The following is a 16,681-nucleotide window of genomic DNA, read 5'->3' as shown; positions in this document are numbered from 1 at the left end:
TTCAAAACAGGGCCAAGACCCTTTCTGAAATCCCCTTTGAACATGTATTGATTCTTTCTCTGCAGCTGTAGAAATGAAATGGGCCATGTATTGTAGCAGCTTAGATGTGGGTGAAAACTTGGCATCAGACACTATTAATTTCAACTTCAGGGTCATTCTTTTCTGACTAACTTCCCCAGATTGGTTATTAAGGGAAAAAATAACTAAGCACACCCCACCGGCTTTATAATTCCAGCTGTAGTGTCTCTCTCTCTCTCTCAAGCACAAGATGAAGTGAAATGAATGAATGAAATAAGCCTTTGAGGAGCTTTTCCACTGCCTCTGTAATTGGAGTCTCTTGCACTGCTGATTCCTTTGAGGTCTCTATGGAAACAGCAGCATGCAGATGATCCAGTCATGTGATCAGAGCATCTCTATAGACTGCACAGAAGAGCCCAGATGGCAAGAATTGTCTGCTCTGTCCTAGGTCTAGGATTTATGTTGCCAAGCAACTGGCTTCAGCATTCCGGTTGCACATGCCTGATATATATTTGGCAACAGCAGCCGATGCTTCTTAATTAATCAAATCCATGTTCCTCAAGCTTGTCCATATTGTGGATCACTTCTTAAGCTACAGATTCTCCTGTGGTTCATCTCCGCACCTTATTCCACAACTTTCCTCTAGAAGTTAAAATACTTGGTTACAGGGAAATTTCACTAAACAGCACTGAGGTGACAACAGGAAAGCTAAACTCTCAAAAGAGACTGTAAAAATGGCATCTTCTTACTTAACAGCCCTGGTCCCTATATGTATCCCCAGATAATATCTTGATGGGGTGGAGGTATGATTGACCTGTCTAGATCAAAACTAATTTAAAAAAAAATTGGAAATCCAGGAGACACCCTGGACTATGCTATAGCTAGTAGGAAGCACTGCTGCTTCCAGACTTGTGTATGCTTCACCACTGTAAAAGAAACCATTTTGTGGACCACCACTGTGCTAAATAAATAAAACCTAGAAGCAGGTGTATTCTGACTCTGAGTAATTTGATGATTATTCTGCCTGGGTGGTACTTTACTGCCTCACTCTTAAGGGAACCTCTGTACACAGACAGATGAGATGGCTCATCTAGAGTTCAGCCTCCCATGGTTGTTACAATTGTATTTTAACTTCACAGGCCAACCATGCAGAGCAACATGAGGGTCAGCATTACAGCATCCCCCTCCAAGAGGTGAAGGTGGTGTTTCCACATGGACTGCCCTACCGCTTCCAAATGCAGGTACTCTGTTTCAGCACTGGTTGGGGAGATGTGGGAAGGACTGGATGTGTAGACTGTGATGTGAGGATCAGCAGGGAGCCACATTCCTGAGGCACCTTCACTGAGTCGAATACAGTTGTTTTGGGTCAATAGAAAGCTGGATTTTCTTTTGGCAGTGATGGCACACAGCCATGAGTGATCCTTCTGTGGGAGGGGGCTGGGTTGAGAGAAGATTGATCTTGCTTTGCATAGTGGAAGAGATCTGGGGAGTGGAGATTACTGAGATGTGATTTAAGTTTCCTCAGTCTCTAACTTCTGAGTCTATAATGTGCTATGGGTCCAGACTGTCTGAGCACAACCCCTCCTGGGGACTTGAATGGTGTCATTTCTGTGTAAAATAGACTTGCTTATAAAATGGCTTTAGATCAGCAAAAAATACCTTGCTCTTTCTTTCCATCTCTGACACAGATCTCACTCTGACTGGTGGGGTTTACTCTGCAGCTATAGCATGCTGTTTAAAATGCATTTCTGGACTCAGAAATGATCTGTGGATTATTAATGTAAATGAACCAATGACAAGGAAATGAGGCATCTAACGCCACCTGTTAAAATATTCCAAGAAATTCAGTGAAACATCTTATGCTTGAGCACAGTGGGGCTCCTCCCCTTAACACTTCCATGGCTTTTCTCTTCACGCTGTGCTGTAATGTGCTTCAATATCAGTTTCTTGGCTTTGGTTTATTTGTTGAGCCCTTCTTGTTCCTGATTGTATCTGAGTGCAGACAATAATGTATGTGCTCCCAACATCATACAGCAACCTAGTACCTTACAAACCTTATGGTTTATGTAAACTACATACTGTGGCCTTTTAAAGGCTAAGTTAAATATCTGGGCAGGTTTCTTTTCTTTTCAGAAAACCAGTAGTAATTAAAGCTCATTATAGACTGCCATTTATGTTTGTCTTGGTTATTTAGAATTAAATTTAAATTCAAGCTTTTTAATTAAATAAATGCAGAGAAAAGTCTCCAACTGGGTAACTTTTTTTTTTCTAATCATGCAACATAAACATAATTTTTTTAAGGAAATTATTCTGCTAGACTGAGGCAGTGTTGTGAGCTTCACTTGATATTTATCCTCTCAAAATATTTTCAGGCAAATGGTTCTTCCCCAGATAATGTAGCTTATAACAACATACATGCAGCTGAATTACGTTTGTGTGCTTGTCAAGGGACATCTGCCACTAGTCATAGTGCTGATGTGTTACAAGGAAAAATAAAAAATGAAATAGAGACCACAGTAGTCTGAAGTGGGAAAACTTTGAGTTCACTGATCATTTTACTTTCAGCAACTGGTATAAATGTTGTGATAGGATAACATTAAGATTGCAACAGGGTCCCATATACTCCAGGATTGCAAAATTTGCTGTCAAGTCGTCCTTTACTGCAGAATTGTGCTCCATAATCTAAGTGTTTATTTAAAATAAAAATTTCCAGTGCTTGTGGTTATGAAGGAAACCTTAGAAATGGGAACCAAATGTAACCAAAGCAATGTTGTCTTCCTGAGTGTGCCAACTGCCTGAAACAATACCTTGGAAAGGTGCAAACTGTCCCATACATCTTAATGAGATGCTGACTGTGAAACTTAAAGATGACCACACAAACATTCACTATAAACTAGCATAGCCCACAATTCCAAAGTGCTTCTCATGCCTTCTCTGCTGCCAAAAGATGCAAATGGCACTGTCAGGTGGCCAAAATCTCAAGCTTCCCTTCTCTGTTCCCCAACCTTCTGATATGAATTTATGCACTGTCAAGAAAAAACATCTGACACATCAAAACAAACTACACTTCTGTATAACATGGAATTGGGGGTAAAATCCTGGCCCCACTGAATTCAGTGGGAGTTTTGCATATATTTCATATTTAATTATTTTAAAATGTTAATTTTGAAATTTAAATGCAGCTATTGCAGAATTTCCAGTCTGCCATAGCAGAGTGCTGCTGAATTTAAGCTGTGAGCTATACAGGGCCATGGCTAGGGAGTATGAATATCTTGGGCCTCAAGACATCCTCTGATCACTTCAAGGGTTGTAAGGAAATGTTTCCTACCATGTGCAGCATTGCATGACTGCCTTAGGAGCATTAAGGCAGGAGGACTTGAGGACTGGGGTGGTTATCTTCTTCCTTTGAAGCTTTGGGTATTGGCCACTGGATACTGGACTTGAGGGCATGTTGCAAGTTCCGTCTGGTTACTCAGGCATTGGGGAGGCAGGTAGACAGAGGTATTGTTTAGCGTAGCTGGTAATTTTCTGACCTCAGACAGGGAGTAGATTGTTTAATTTTTGGCAAAGATGCCTATAGCCCTTGATAGGTGCTCTTTTGAATATATTGTATATCAAAATAAGTTGGTCTGTTCCAATCTTGGCAGATCCTATGAGATTGGGACTTTCAGGCTGGTTAGTTCTACTATAGCATTAGTAGTAAGTTTGAATTTTAAACTAATCTCTGTAACATGTTAATGTGGAAGTAATTCATAGATTCCAAGGCCAGAAGGAACCATTTTGATCATCTACTTTGTAGGTTACTTATCAGGAAAGTGCTTCTGAATAAGACAGAGAAGAAAAAGTCAAGGAAGGTCATCATACAAGCTGGAGGGGTTGTGACACATAGCGCAGTCCACTGGTTTTGTTAGGGCTGGTGTTACTGCAGCCCTGAAAGACTATTGTATAATTCAGACATAATCAGGGTAGGAGCTGCTGATGCGCACTTATATGCGGCTCCTTGTTCCTATTCTGTCTCCTGTCAGATGAAGACGTTCAATGAAAGCTGCCTGATGGTTCGGAAACCAGCTCTAGAACTCCTTGGTTATCTGAAAAGCACCAACTTGGCCCACCCGGCTATCCGATATGTTATCTGTATCCTTTCTTCATTTGCCGTGCTCTAGAATGTGGGTTAAATAAGGGCAGCTGCGCTTCCTGCACACTGAGAGGGAGATGGGATTCTGACCTCATGTTGGGTGGCATGGGTCAGCCTCCCACCTTCCCCACCAATGCCTTTTCCTCACATAGTTAGATGGGAAAAAGAGGCTTTTCTGCACCCCCCAAAAAAACCATAGCCTGGAGACACTCTATCTGAGGTTTTCCTTGACAGTTTATGCTGGAGATGGGGAGAAGGGAACAGGAAAAACAATGACGCTGTGCCATGCTATTCATTATTGTGCAAAACAGGACTGGCTGGTTTTACACATTCCAGATGGTAAGTACCCTGGTGATACCTCTGAATGCGTAATGTTCTGTGCGCTGTAACTAACCTACTGGGAAGGCAAAGCAGCTAAAGACATTATAGAGTGGGAGATTTTGTTCATCATGGTTTTCCCATGATTGGGATACAAAAAGTTATTAAATTAAGAGCAAAACATAAAGAAGAAAACAGAGGCGTTGAATAGTGTTTTCCCCTGTGCACACATGCACATCAGCCTCATGCTCTGTCACTACAAACTAGTCAATCTGGTATGGGTGCCCTGAGTTACGGATCCTGCTACATTTGGAGGCTGTTGATAAATCATGGTGCGTGTTTGCTGAGTGGCTATTTCCCCAAGGGTGGGGTATGCTCATTATATGGCATAGTGGCTTTCTGTGGTGAATAGAGAAGAATTAGGAAAAAGGACCAGAAAAAAAGCGTGCAGTTACCCTTAACTAAACAGGACAATTGTTTGTCTCGTTTTGTTTCTGCTTCACAGCTCACGTCTGGGTGAAGAATTGCAGGGAGCTTATGCAGTCCTCCTATAACAAAGAGCGGTTTGACCAGCCTCTGGAAGCATCTACCTGGCTTAAGAATTTCAAAACTTCAAATGACCACTTCTTAAAAGAGGTCAGTAAATTCTACTGAGTCCCTGGATTAGGAACCAGGGAAAACCTACAAGAACAGCTTCTCCTGGAAATTTCATGGGGATTGCTCCCTCACTTGGAATGTCTATCCAGTGGAATGGGGTCTACGGATCTGTTCATTTTTTTTGAGAAGCATTTCCTGTGTTGGTAGTGAATAAGCATTCACATCGGATAACTTACTATTAATCACATATCAGAGTAGCAGCCATGTTAGTCTGTATTCGCAAAAAGAAAAGGAGTACTTGTGGCACTGAATGCATCCGATGAAGTGAGCTGTAGCTCATGAAAGCTTATGCTCAAATAAATTTGTTAGTCTCTAAGGTACCACAAGAACTCCTTTTCTTTTTTCATTTATCACGTAGTTTATTTGGAGGTAGGTTTCAGTGGGGTTGGAAATGCATTAAAGATCCCTGTGTTTGCAAAGGGGTCCCACCACTGGGGGAAGTCTGAGATTTTGGTCATTATATCACTGAGGGATGCTGCACCAAGAAATGCCATTCTGTAGCTCTTTCCCAGTACCTCTGGAGCGGAGTGGGGGCTCCTACTGCCCAGGTTTGTTGAGGTGCCCCTGAAGTGGGAGCTTGGCAGTTCACACTCTCCATCTACGTTCAATTACCCTACCCCCTGCCCCAATTCTCCTTTTATTACAGATAAAAACACAACAGACATATATGTGGAGCAAACGGGAAAGCACTGAGAAGGGCAGACCACTGGGTGAAGTGGTAGAACAGGTGAGGGAATGACAATTGCCTATGGTATTGTTGGAACCTGTCAGTAATATGAAAATGAGACATGATGCCCAGTGAAGGGAATGGGGGAGAAGAACTATATTTAGTGCTTCTAAAGCATTGTGCAGACATTAGTCCTGGGAAGTTGGAAGGGTTGTTATCTCCACCTTGTAGATGGGAAGACCAAAGCATGGAACTAGACCTCTCAAGGAGGACACACAAACAGTCTGTGTCAGAGCTGGGATTAGAACTCATGAGTTGCTGACACCTATCCCTATGCTCAATCTATTTATTAGACCATGCTGCCCCTTTGGGAGGGGAGGACAGAGTCTTAGGTCTCTTCTGTCCCATCTTTTAGATCCTCATAGAGAAGTTGGTGCCAAGGCTTCCTGATTGCACATGGCCTGCATTCTCTCCCTTTGCTAATGTTGTATACCAATCTATTTGTAGGGTTTAACGCGAGTGAAGAATGCCAGTGATGCTGTGGGGGTTGTGCTGAAAGAGTTAAAGCAGCAGTGTCCTCTTGGTGCATTTAGACTTCTGGTGGCAGTGGATGGAATCAATGCTCTCTGGGGACGGACAACACTGAGGAAGAAAGACAAAAGTGCTGTAGGAAATTACCTTCCTTTCTTGTGGCTAACACAAATGGAGAAACCTAAGGGGAGGGTTTGGTTCCACCTTTGGATGATTGTTTCCGGGGCTATTAAGTTCTAGCAGTTATAAAGCTTCCTCTAACTCAGAGGATTCTGCAAACTGTAGCTCTCCAATGAGGATTCTGCAGTGCAGAATATGAAAGTGAATGACTTCACACAATAAAGAACAGGAGGGCATTCATTTTGCTCAACACCCTTGCCAATATACAGCTTTATTTTGTGTAGTTATTTTCATAAATCTGCTCCTCCAAAATTCTTGAGATTAAATACAATGACAATGTTAAATAATAGCAAAGGAAGAAGGCATTTACATGATATAAGCAAACAAGAGGCTTCCAAGCTGGATTTTGAAGGAATTGGAGAGTCACTGAGGCAGAAATATGCAAGGAGCATGGTTCAGGTGGAAGGTGCTGCAGAGGAAAATGTTCTCACACTACACTGCTGAGAGTGTGAAGGCATGGTGGAGGGGGGAACGGGGACCAATGCTAGGTGAGAAGATGTGAGGAGAGTCACATTCTATAAGGGTTCAAAAACAGGGAGGGCAATTTTGAATTGGATCCTGAAATGCAAAGGAACCCAGGTCAGTATGAGGAAGAAGGTGGGATGGGGGTAGTAGCCTCATTGATTTGGAGAGGCCTTATCAATGTTGATAAATGTAGAATAATGCACATTGGAAAAAATAATCCCAACTATAAATGCAAAATGATGGGTCTAAATTAGCTGCTCCCACTCAAGAAAAAGATCTTGGAGTTGTCATGGATCGCTCTCTGAAAACCTCTGTTCTGTGTGCAGTGGCAGTTAAAAAAACAAAAACAAAACTAACAAAAAGATAGGAACTATTAGGAAATAAAACAGAAAATATCCTAATGTCACTATATAAATCCATGGTATGCACACATCTTGAATACTGCAGGCAGTTCTGGTCGCCCCATCTCAAAAAAGATATATATTAGAATTGGAAAAGGTACAAAGAAAAACAAAAGTTATTAGGAATATGGATCAGCTTTGGTATGAGGAGAGATTAAAAATACCATGACTGTTCATTTTAGAAAAGAGATGAGTAAGGTGGGTGGCGATATGATAGAGATCTATAAAATTGTGAATGGTTTGGAGAAAGTGAATAGGGAAGTGTTGTTTACCTCTTCACGTAGCACAAGAATCGGGGTCACCCAATGAAATTAATAGGCAGCAGATTTAAAACAAACTTCTTAATAGAATGCACAGTCAACTTATGGAACTCATTGCCAGGGAATGTTGTGAAGGACAAAAGTATAACTGGGTTCAGAAAAGAATTAGAAAAGTTTGTGAAGGATAAGTCCATCAATGGCTATTAGCCAAGATGGTCAGGGATGCAACCCCATGCTCCAGATATCCCTAAACCTGTGACTAGCATGAAGCTGGGACTGGACAACTGGAGATGGATAACTTGATAATTGCCCTGTTCATTTCCTCTGAAGCATGTGGCATTGGCCACTGTCAGAAGACAGGATACTGGGCTAGATGAACCTTTGGTGTGATCCAGTATGACTTCTTACGTTAAGAATTTTAATAGTCCAGGTGAGAGGGGATTAGGGCCTGGGTGGGGTCTAGCACATGACTAGATCTGCTGACACAGGAGATGTGGAAGAAGAGACTGGTATCAAGGATGATGCCAGGCCTACAGAGAGGGAAAGCAAGTGGAAGTCCTGAGTTGAGAAGGGCTAAGAGTAACTAATAGTGGTAGACTGTTGAGACTTCAGAACTGCTCTTTGAGGTTCTTGATAGGTGGAATATTGTGCTCCGTTGTAACTTTTCCCATAGAAGGGTGACATAATTGCCTTAATCAAATTAATTCATGTTGTGTTTGCCATGTGGCTAATGAATTCAAATTTAGTAGTGCCTGTATGGCATGGAATGGATCAGCTTACCAGTATCCCATTCCCAGAAACTGATCTCATGGCAGATGGCTGCCTGTGGAAAAGCTTCTGCCTTCTTCTTGTGCATGCTTGTGTTTCGGACAGCCTCTAAAAATCTCAATGGCATCTCTGAAGGAAGCTCCAAATAGTTCTTTCACTGCAGTCACTGTTAAGCTGCTGTTGTGCTCTGGGGTTTTTTGCTTGTTTAAGCATCCAAAGGAACCTCATGGGTGGCAGAGGAGCTGGGAGACAGTGATTTCTCTAGCCAGCTATACCTGACATTCTGTCATCATTAGGTTTCTCCAGAGGAACTGACGCTAGTCCACAATCTGAGGAAGATGGTGGTGAATGACTGGGTGAGTGCATTTGTGGGCTTGCTGGCAAGTCACTGCACGATGTTCAGAGCTAAATGCTGATGTCCAGAGCAGTGAGACCTTCTGAGGGGCTTCCTACTGGGAATTTACAGAGCTGTGTGACTTAGAATCATAGAATATCAGGGTTGGAAGGGACCCCAGAAGGTCATCTAGTCCAACCCCTGCTCGAAGCAGGACCAATTCCCAGTTAAATCATCCCAGCCAGGGCTTTGTCAAGCCTGACCTTAAAAACCTCTAAGGAAGGAGATTCTACCACCTCCCTAGGTAATGCATTCCAGTGTTTCACCACCCTCTTAGTGAAAAAGTTTTTCCTAATATCCAATCTAAACCTCCCCCACTGCAACTTGAGACCATTACTCCTCGTTCTGTCATCTGCTACCATTGAGAACAGTCTAGAGCCATCCTCTTTGGAACCCCCTTTCAGGTAGTTGAAAGCAGCTATCAAATCCCCCCTCATTCTTCTCTTCTGCAGGCTAAACAATCCCAGCTCCCTCAGCCTCTCCTCATAAGTCGTGTGTTCCAGACCCCTAATCATTTTTGTTGCCCTTCGCTGGACTCTCTCCAGTTTATCCACATCCTTCTTGTAGTGTGGGGCCCAAAACTGGACACAGTACTCCAGATGAGGCCTCACCAATGTCGAATAGAGGGGAACGATCACGTCCCTCGATCTGCTCGCTATGCCCCTACTTATACATCCCAAAATGCCATTGGCCTTCTTGGCAACAAAGGCACACTGCTGACTCATATCCAGCTTCTCGTCCACTGTCACCCCTAGGTCCTTTTCCGCAGAACTGCTGCCTAGCCATTCGGTCCCTAGTCTGTAGCTGTGCATTGGGTTCTTCCGTCCTAAGTGCAGGACCCTGCACTTATCCTTATTGAACCTCATCAGATTTCTTTTGGCCCAATCCTCCAATTTGTCTAGGTCCTTCTGTATCCTATCCCTCCCCTCCAGCGTATCTACCACTCCTCCCAGTTTAGTATCATCCGCAAATTTGCTGAGAGTGCAATCCACTTGGGGGAGTTACCTCTGTTTAGTAGTTTTACATTTATTCCATTTCTTCCTTTCATTGACAGATGTATTACAGGAAAAGCTTTTAAAGAGTGTGGTGGAGAGATGTTTCAATTGAAAGCTGTTTAAACAATCTTGACTGCATAACAGATGCCTCACTTTATCGAAGGGATGGGCAAACTTTGTGCCCCTCGGGCCACATAGGGGAATTGAAATTGTATGGCGGGCCATGAATGCTCACAAAATAGGGGTTGGGGATGAGGAGTTTGGGGTGTAGGAGGGTGTTCTGGGCTGGGACCGAGGGGTTCGGAGGGCTGGAGGGAGATCAGGGCTGGGGCAGGGGTGCAGGAAGGGGTGCAGATTCTGGCTGGGGGTGTGGGCTCTGGGATGGGGCTGGGAATGAGAGGTTTGGGGTGCAGGAGGGTGCTCCAGGCTGGGATCGAGGGGCTTGGAGAGTGGGAGGGGGATCAGGACTGGGGCAGGGGATTGGGGCATGGGGAGAGGCTCAGGGGATGCAGGCTCTGAGAGGTGCTTACCTCAAGTGGCTACCAGAAGCAGTGGCATGCCTCCGTGTAGGAGCTGGAGAAGGGACATAGCCAGGCGGCTCTGTACGCTCTGCCATCTGCAGGCACTGCCCCTGCAGCTCCCATTGGAGGGCGTAGGAGCCAGAGCAGGGCCATGCCGCGGCTTCTGGGAGCCGCGTGGTTTGGCCCTGACCCTGCGGCCCAGCAGGAGTGTTGGAGCAGGGCCGAGCTGCGTGGTGCAGCCCCAACCCAGCGCCCCGGCTGGAGCACCAGAGCGGGGCCGACCCATGTGGTGTGGCCCCAACCGAGCTCCCGGGCTGGAGCACTGGAGCTGGGCCGAGCCGCGTGGTCCAGCCCCCAACCCGGTGCCCTGGCCAGAGTGCTAGAATGGGGCTGAGCCGCATGGTGCAGCTCATGGGCTGGGCTGTAGTTTGCCCACCCTTGCTTTATCGCCTCCAGTTACCTTTTTCTTTTGTGCTGAATGTCTGCTCATAGTGGCCAGGCCTGGAATGACTGGGAAACCATCATAGCCTCTTCTCAGATTCTGTACAGTGCCACTCAGTGAAAAAGCTATTTCAGTTCCAGCTTCTCCCAGTAGAGGTCCGAAACTTTGTCGGCCGTTGCTTTCACGGAGGGAGGGGTAGGTTGGTAGCAGATGGTGCTGCTGGCTGGGAGAGCAGCCTGAGGCAGAATGGCCCCCTCAAGGATTGAACTCACAACCCTGGGTTTAGCAGGCCAATGCTCAAACCACTGAGTAGTGTGGAGATCCTATAGTTACTTCACTCCCATCCTGAAGTCTCTGTAATCAGTGCTTCTGTCCCATTCAGCACTATCTCCTGGGAAGAGCTGCACAGGAAACAGTGCTTCTTCCTTGCTCTCTGCACTGCATCCTGCTGGGACAAGAGTAGGTGGGTGCTCTTCACAGCCAGTACTTCTGTTCTGTTCCACACATTGCCTAGGAGAAGCTGGGATTGAAGGTAATTACAGGATCCAGAAGGAAAATGCAGGATAATGATTCTAGACAGGTGAGGTGTATGTCCTATACCTAAGACTCCTTCTAATCCAGCTCTGTGTTTCAGAATGGAGGTGCCATTGTGACCACTCTTAGCCAGACGGGCTCTCTCTTCAAACCACGTTCTGCTTATTTGCCCCACGAGTTGCTGGGAAAGGTGAGTTATGGCCTCTGTCTTCCTCTGCATTGGTACATGTAAAGCAACAGAAATAAGAATACTGGTTTGGGACCTACTTCCCCAGTAGATATGATGAGCTGAATCATTCTTGCTCTGTTCAGTCATTCTTGCATGCTGTCCCTTATGCTTGGCTCAGACTCCCTATTACAGTGTGGCTACCAACCGCCATATCTCTCAAATTTTTCCTTACACTCTTTATCTAACTTTGTCATAGTCTCATTCTTCAGCTTGGCCTGTGTGTGAAAGGGATGGGGGGAACTTTCCTCCGAACATAGTGAAACAGGTTGTCCAGCCCAGTCTGCCCCAGTGCTCCTGCTTTTTGACTTCTCATTCTCACCTTTTTGCTCTTTCACTAGCCCCCTTTTGCACAAATAACCAGAGTATCTCAGAGTTCACTTATTCTCTGTGTTTTAATTGCTTTCCTGGGTTACATGAACCATAGAGCTATTCTTTTTCGAAGCAGTTCTACCTGAGCTTCCTCATGGCTAGGCTGTGCCTTATCCTTCCGCAGCTCAGACCATTCTGTCTGCCTCACAGTTTCACTTTTCCCTTCCAGGAGGGTTTCGACACACTGGACCCTTTCATTCCCATCCGGGTTTCCAACTATAGTCAGCGAGAGTTTGAGAGCTGTTATCAATATTACCTTGACCGCAAGTGGCTTCAACATGACAGAGGTGAGTTCCGCCCCCCTCCCATGCAAAGGAATGAAGACAGCTATAGTATTTCAACTTCCATCTCCATCACAGAGAAAGATGAGCTCTGTGCCCTTCATACCATTATTCCAGCTGTTAGCTTTAAAAACAAGTTTCTTGGTTTAAGTGCTAATAATAAAGCTACCTATTGTATTTAAAAAATCTAAGAATTTAAAGGAAAAGGGACAATCTAGATCTTACATTGCCCTCATAATAAACATACACATTATCACCAAGCATAAAGAAATGCACATTTTATCAAAGATAAACCTTCTCTTCCCAATGGATTTTTTTAAAAGGTCATATTTAGATCCTGAAATGAAGGTAATCTTTTGTGGGTTATAATTAAATAGAAAATAGCATTGCTGTGTCTTGCAATTGTGACAGGGTCGGGCCAGATGGCTACAGGAGAGTAATAGGAGGCAGATATATTAACCCCAGGCTAAGTAGGTCCCCTTTCCCTGCTGCCAAGGCGAGCAAATCCACCAAAAAGCGGAAGACTCACCAAGGTAGAGGAGGAACTTTGTCACAACTGGTGTAAGAAGTGGGATTTGGTGCACACAGCGTGGTGGAAGAAGGAGGGTGTGTGTGGGGGGGTGTCTATTTTTATTTTTTTTCACCACAATGGAGGAGGTAGTGCGGGCCAGCAATTTGCTACAGAAAATGACACGGGAGGATGATGTAGAGGCACACCTCCTGGCCTTTGAGAGGACAGCCCTGCGGGAGGCTTGGCCCCAAGAACAGTGGTCTGGCATCCTCGCTTCATTCCTGTGTGGGGAGGCCTAGAAAGCCTATTATGATTTGCCTGAAGAGGCTGCGGCAGACTACCCCAGCTGAAAGCAGAGATCCTGGCCAGATCTGGGGTAACGACCGCAGTGCAGGCCCAGCAATATCATGAGTGGAGGTACCAGGAAAACAAAACTCTGCGCTCCCAATTATATGACCTCATCCATCTCGCACGAAAGTGGTTACGAACTGGGTCCCCGAGTCTGGAGGAGATGCTAGAGGTTCTTGGCATCAACCGATACCAGGACATGTTTTCAACCAAACCAGGCTGGACCATCAAAGCATATCACCACATTATCACAGACCCTGGGGCAAAGGTCACTTTAAGGCCCTATTGGGTTCCAGCAGCAAAAAGGGAAGAGATCAAAGCAGAGGTAAAAAGGATGTTGGAGCTGGGAGTCATTGAAGAGTCCCACAGTCAGTGGTCAAGCCTGATTGTGTTGATTCCCAAACCTGATGGCACCACTAGGTTTTGTAATGACTTTCGCTGGCTGAATGAGATATCCAAATTGTGCCTAGTTGTGTTTCCATGGCCCATTTCACTACGTTATTACCTTCTGGGATGACGGTTTATCCTTGTGACCAACCATGCACCCCTCCAGTGGATGCAGCGAAATAAAGAGAGTTCCTGACCCTACAACCTTTCCAATTCACCATACAACACCAGGCTGGAAGCCACCGTGACAATGCAGATGGCTTGTCTTGAGTACACTGCCTGATGTCCCAAGTTGCCCAACCCCATAGTGTTGGGGGGGGAAGGAGGAATATGTGACAGGGTCGGGCTACAGGAGAGTAATAGAAGGCAGATATATTAGCCCCAGGCTAAGTAGGTCCCTTTTCCCTGGGTAAGGTAACAGGGAAGGTTCCAGAACAATCAGGAACCTTCTGGAGACAATTAAGACACACATGCTGATTAGAATACCTGCAGCCAATCAAGAAGCTACTAGAATCAATTAAGGCAAGCTAATCAGGGCACCTGGGTTTTAAAAAGGAGCTCATTTCAGTTTGTGATGTGTGTGTGTGTGTGTGTGTGAGGAGCTGGGAGCAAGAGGCACTAGGAGCTGAGAGTAAGAACGCAAACTGTTGGAGGACTGAGATGTACAAGCATTATCAGACACCAGGAGGAAGGTCCTATGGTGAGGATGAAGGTGTTGGGAGGAGGCTGTGGGGAAGTAGCCCAGGGAGTTAGTTGTAGCTGTCACACAGCTGTTCCAAGAGGCACTCTAGACAGCTGCATTCCACAGGGTCCTGGGCTGGAACCCAGAGTAGAGGGTGGGCCCGGGTTCCTCCCAACTCCTGGTCAGACACAGGAGTCATCGACCTGGACTGTGGGTTCAAGAAAAACAGTCAAGCTGAGGGCTACCATCCTATGGGGATGTAGGATAACAAAGTAACACAGCTACACTAAACTTTAGAAAGGGAGACTGCACTAAAATGAGGAAACTAGACAAAAGGTCCTAAAGTCAAAAGCAAAGGAAGTGAAATTCTTAGATATGGCATGGATGCTACTTAAAACAATATAAGGCCTGAAATAAACCAGTGTGGCTCAATGACAAGGTTGAAAACTTAGAGAGACAAAGTGGGTGAGGTAAAATCTTTTATTGAACCACCTTCCCTCACCCACCTTGTGTCTCTAATATCCTGGGACCAACACCGCTACAACAAGGTTCAAAACTTGGAAATCTAACCCTGTTTATTAGCTTCATTAGGAACATAAATTACAGTAGGCAGAATGTTGAACTACTCAGATACCTTCAGCATTCTAAATGAACAGTATCAACTCAAAAAAAATTGGACTGGACACCATTCTGGGGTAGTTAATGAAGAGCTTGGCTAACTGCAGCTGTGCTCTAAAAAGCAAACTGTTACAATGCATAAGGAATAGGCTGGAGATTAATTCAGAAAATATGTTATAAGTCAATGGTTTGTCTCTTCTGGAATACTGTGAGTGGTACTAATCATCCCAACACAAAAAGGATACTGTAGAATTAGATGGTTTTGAAAGAAGGGTAATTGATTATATCAAGGGCCTGGAAAAATACACGTGAGGCAGATTTAAAAGATGGGGATCACTTATCTTAGAATGGAGATAAATAAGGGGGAGAGGGAGTGTATTTTAATAAAAAATAGTCAACAGTAGAGTGGGAGCTTCTGTTGTTTCATAACAGCAGCTATTCAGTAAAAGTGAAGGGTGACAAATTCAGAACTAGCTGTGGAATTCAAGAATTAGCAAGAGTCAAAGAGGGATTGAACACTGATAACTTTTGGATATTCTTGTTATGGTTAATATTGCCAAATTTTGGAAGGGATATAAAACCACCTGCTTCAGGTTTTAAGCCAATTGCTAACTATTAGGACTAAGTGGGAGTGATGGGGGCGACAAAGGCCTGTAACAGGTTGCTGACAGATCTAGATCAATTGGTAAACTAGGTGCAAACTGTGTTTGAGGATGGCTAAATGTAAGCATCTAGCAACCAAGAATGTACACTATACTTTCAGGATGGAGGACTCAATCTTAGAAAGCAGTGACTGAAAAAGATTTGGGCCTTGTAGTGGATAGTCAGCTGAACATGAGCTCACATTGTGATGCTGTGAGTAACAGGGCCATTACAGTCCTTGATTGCATAAAGAGGGGGAGTTGCTCTCAGGTGGGAGTAGCAATGTTATTTTACCTCTGTGTTTGGCACTAGTGGAACCACTGATGAACTATTGCATCCAGTTTTGCTGTCCACAATCCAACAAGGATGTTGATGAATTGGAGAGGATTCAGAGATGGGCCATGAGAACAATTAAAAGATTACAAAATGTGACTTATAATGATAGACTCTAGGTGCTCAATCTATTTGGTTATGAAAGAGAAGGTTAAGGGGTGACTTGATTAGTTTGTAAGTATCTACAGATATTTGATAATGGACTCTTCAATCTTAGCAGAGAAAAGTATAACATGAGCTAATGACTAGAAGTAAAAGCTAGGCAAATTCAAACCAGATATGAGGAGCAAATAGTGGATAGTGAGGATAATTTGAAACACTGTACCAACAATGGTTGGGGTGGAGCCTCCATAACTGACCATTTAAAAATGAAGATTGGATGTTTTTGAAAAAGAAATGCTCTAGGAATTCTTGTGGGGAAGTTGGATGGGGCTGTGTTATACAGGGCATCAATGATCACAGTGGTCCCTTCTTGCCTTTGAATCTATGATTTTTTAATAAAGCTTTCAAGGCCAGTACATTGGAATGCTAACACAATTGAAGAACTTGATGATGTGGTGTTGACAGGGTTCCTTTTCTCTGTTTGTTTCAGCCAGAACAGAAGAAGGGAGAAAGGAACTGCTGTTTCTCAGCAACTCCAACCCCTGGCAGCTGGAACGGATCTCTGCTTATCTCTAACACTAAGGCATCTTTGCTGGCAGCCACTGCTGGCTTTTAATAAGATAACCAGCTCTTCTTCCTGCTCTATCATATGTCCCCTTGGCTGCTTCACTATGCAGAAAGAACTGAGCTGTCTTTCCCAGCCCTGACAGGGAAAGACTTTGTGGAAAAGCTGGGTGAGGAGGAGAGCTCTGCACCAGCCGAGGAGAGGCTGCAGGGATAGAGGGGGAAAGAACAGGGCTGGGGCAGGGCTTCTGCAACTGACCCTGTCAGGGTTTCTCTAGGAGAAGCTGTGATGAGGCTGCACCAACCATAAATGGAGAGCGGTGTAGGTC

General features: G+C 44.6%; 1 protein-coding gene across 2 annotated transcripts in view; it reads left to right on the top strand.

Annotated features, from left to right (window-relative positions):
* Positions 1-16,681, top strand: part of DAP3 (death associated protein 3) — a 30,105-nt gene extending 13,424 nt beyond the window's left edge. For both annotated transcript variants that reach the window (XM_084613307.1, XM_084613306.1), the window contains exons 5-14: positions 1,158-1,259; positions 4,044-4,152; positions 4,400-4,492; positions 4,977-5,107; positions 5,775-5,855; positions 6,303-6,461; positions 8,697-8,756; positions 11,387-11,476; positions 12,054-12,171; positions 16,279-16,681. In XM_084613307.1, the coding sequence (XP_084469433.1) occupies positions 1,158-1,259; positions 4,044-4,152; positions 4,400-4,492; positions 4,977-5,107; positions 5,775-5,855; positions 6,303-6,461; positions 8,697-8,756; positions 11,387-11,476; positions 12,054-12,171; positions 16,279-16,364 (1,029 nt within the window). In that variant the 3' untranslated portion in view covers positions 16,365-16,681. The remainder of the gene's footprint in view (positions 1-1,157; positions 1,260-4,043; positions 4,153-4,399; positions 4,493-4,976; positions 5,108-5,774; positions 5,856-6,302; positions 6,462-8,696; positions 8,757-11,386; positions 11,477-12,053; positions 12,172-16,278) is intronic.

The sequence above is a fragment of the Lepidochelys olivacea genome (assembly GCF_965140295.1).
Source record: "Lepidochelys olivacea isolate rLepOli2 genome assembly, chromosome: 24".
NCBI lineage: Eukaryota > Metazoa > Chordata > Testudines > Cheloniidae > Lepidochelys > Lepidochelys olivacea.
The sequence above is the reverse complement of the archived record's forward strand: the minus strand, read 5'-3'. Positions and strand labels throughout refer to the sequence as shown.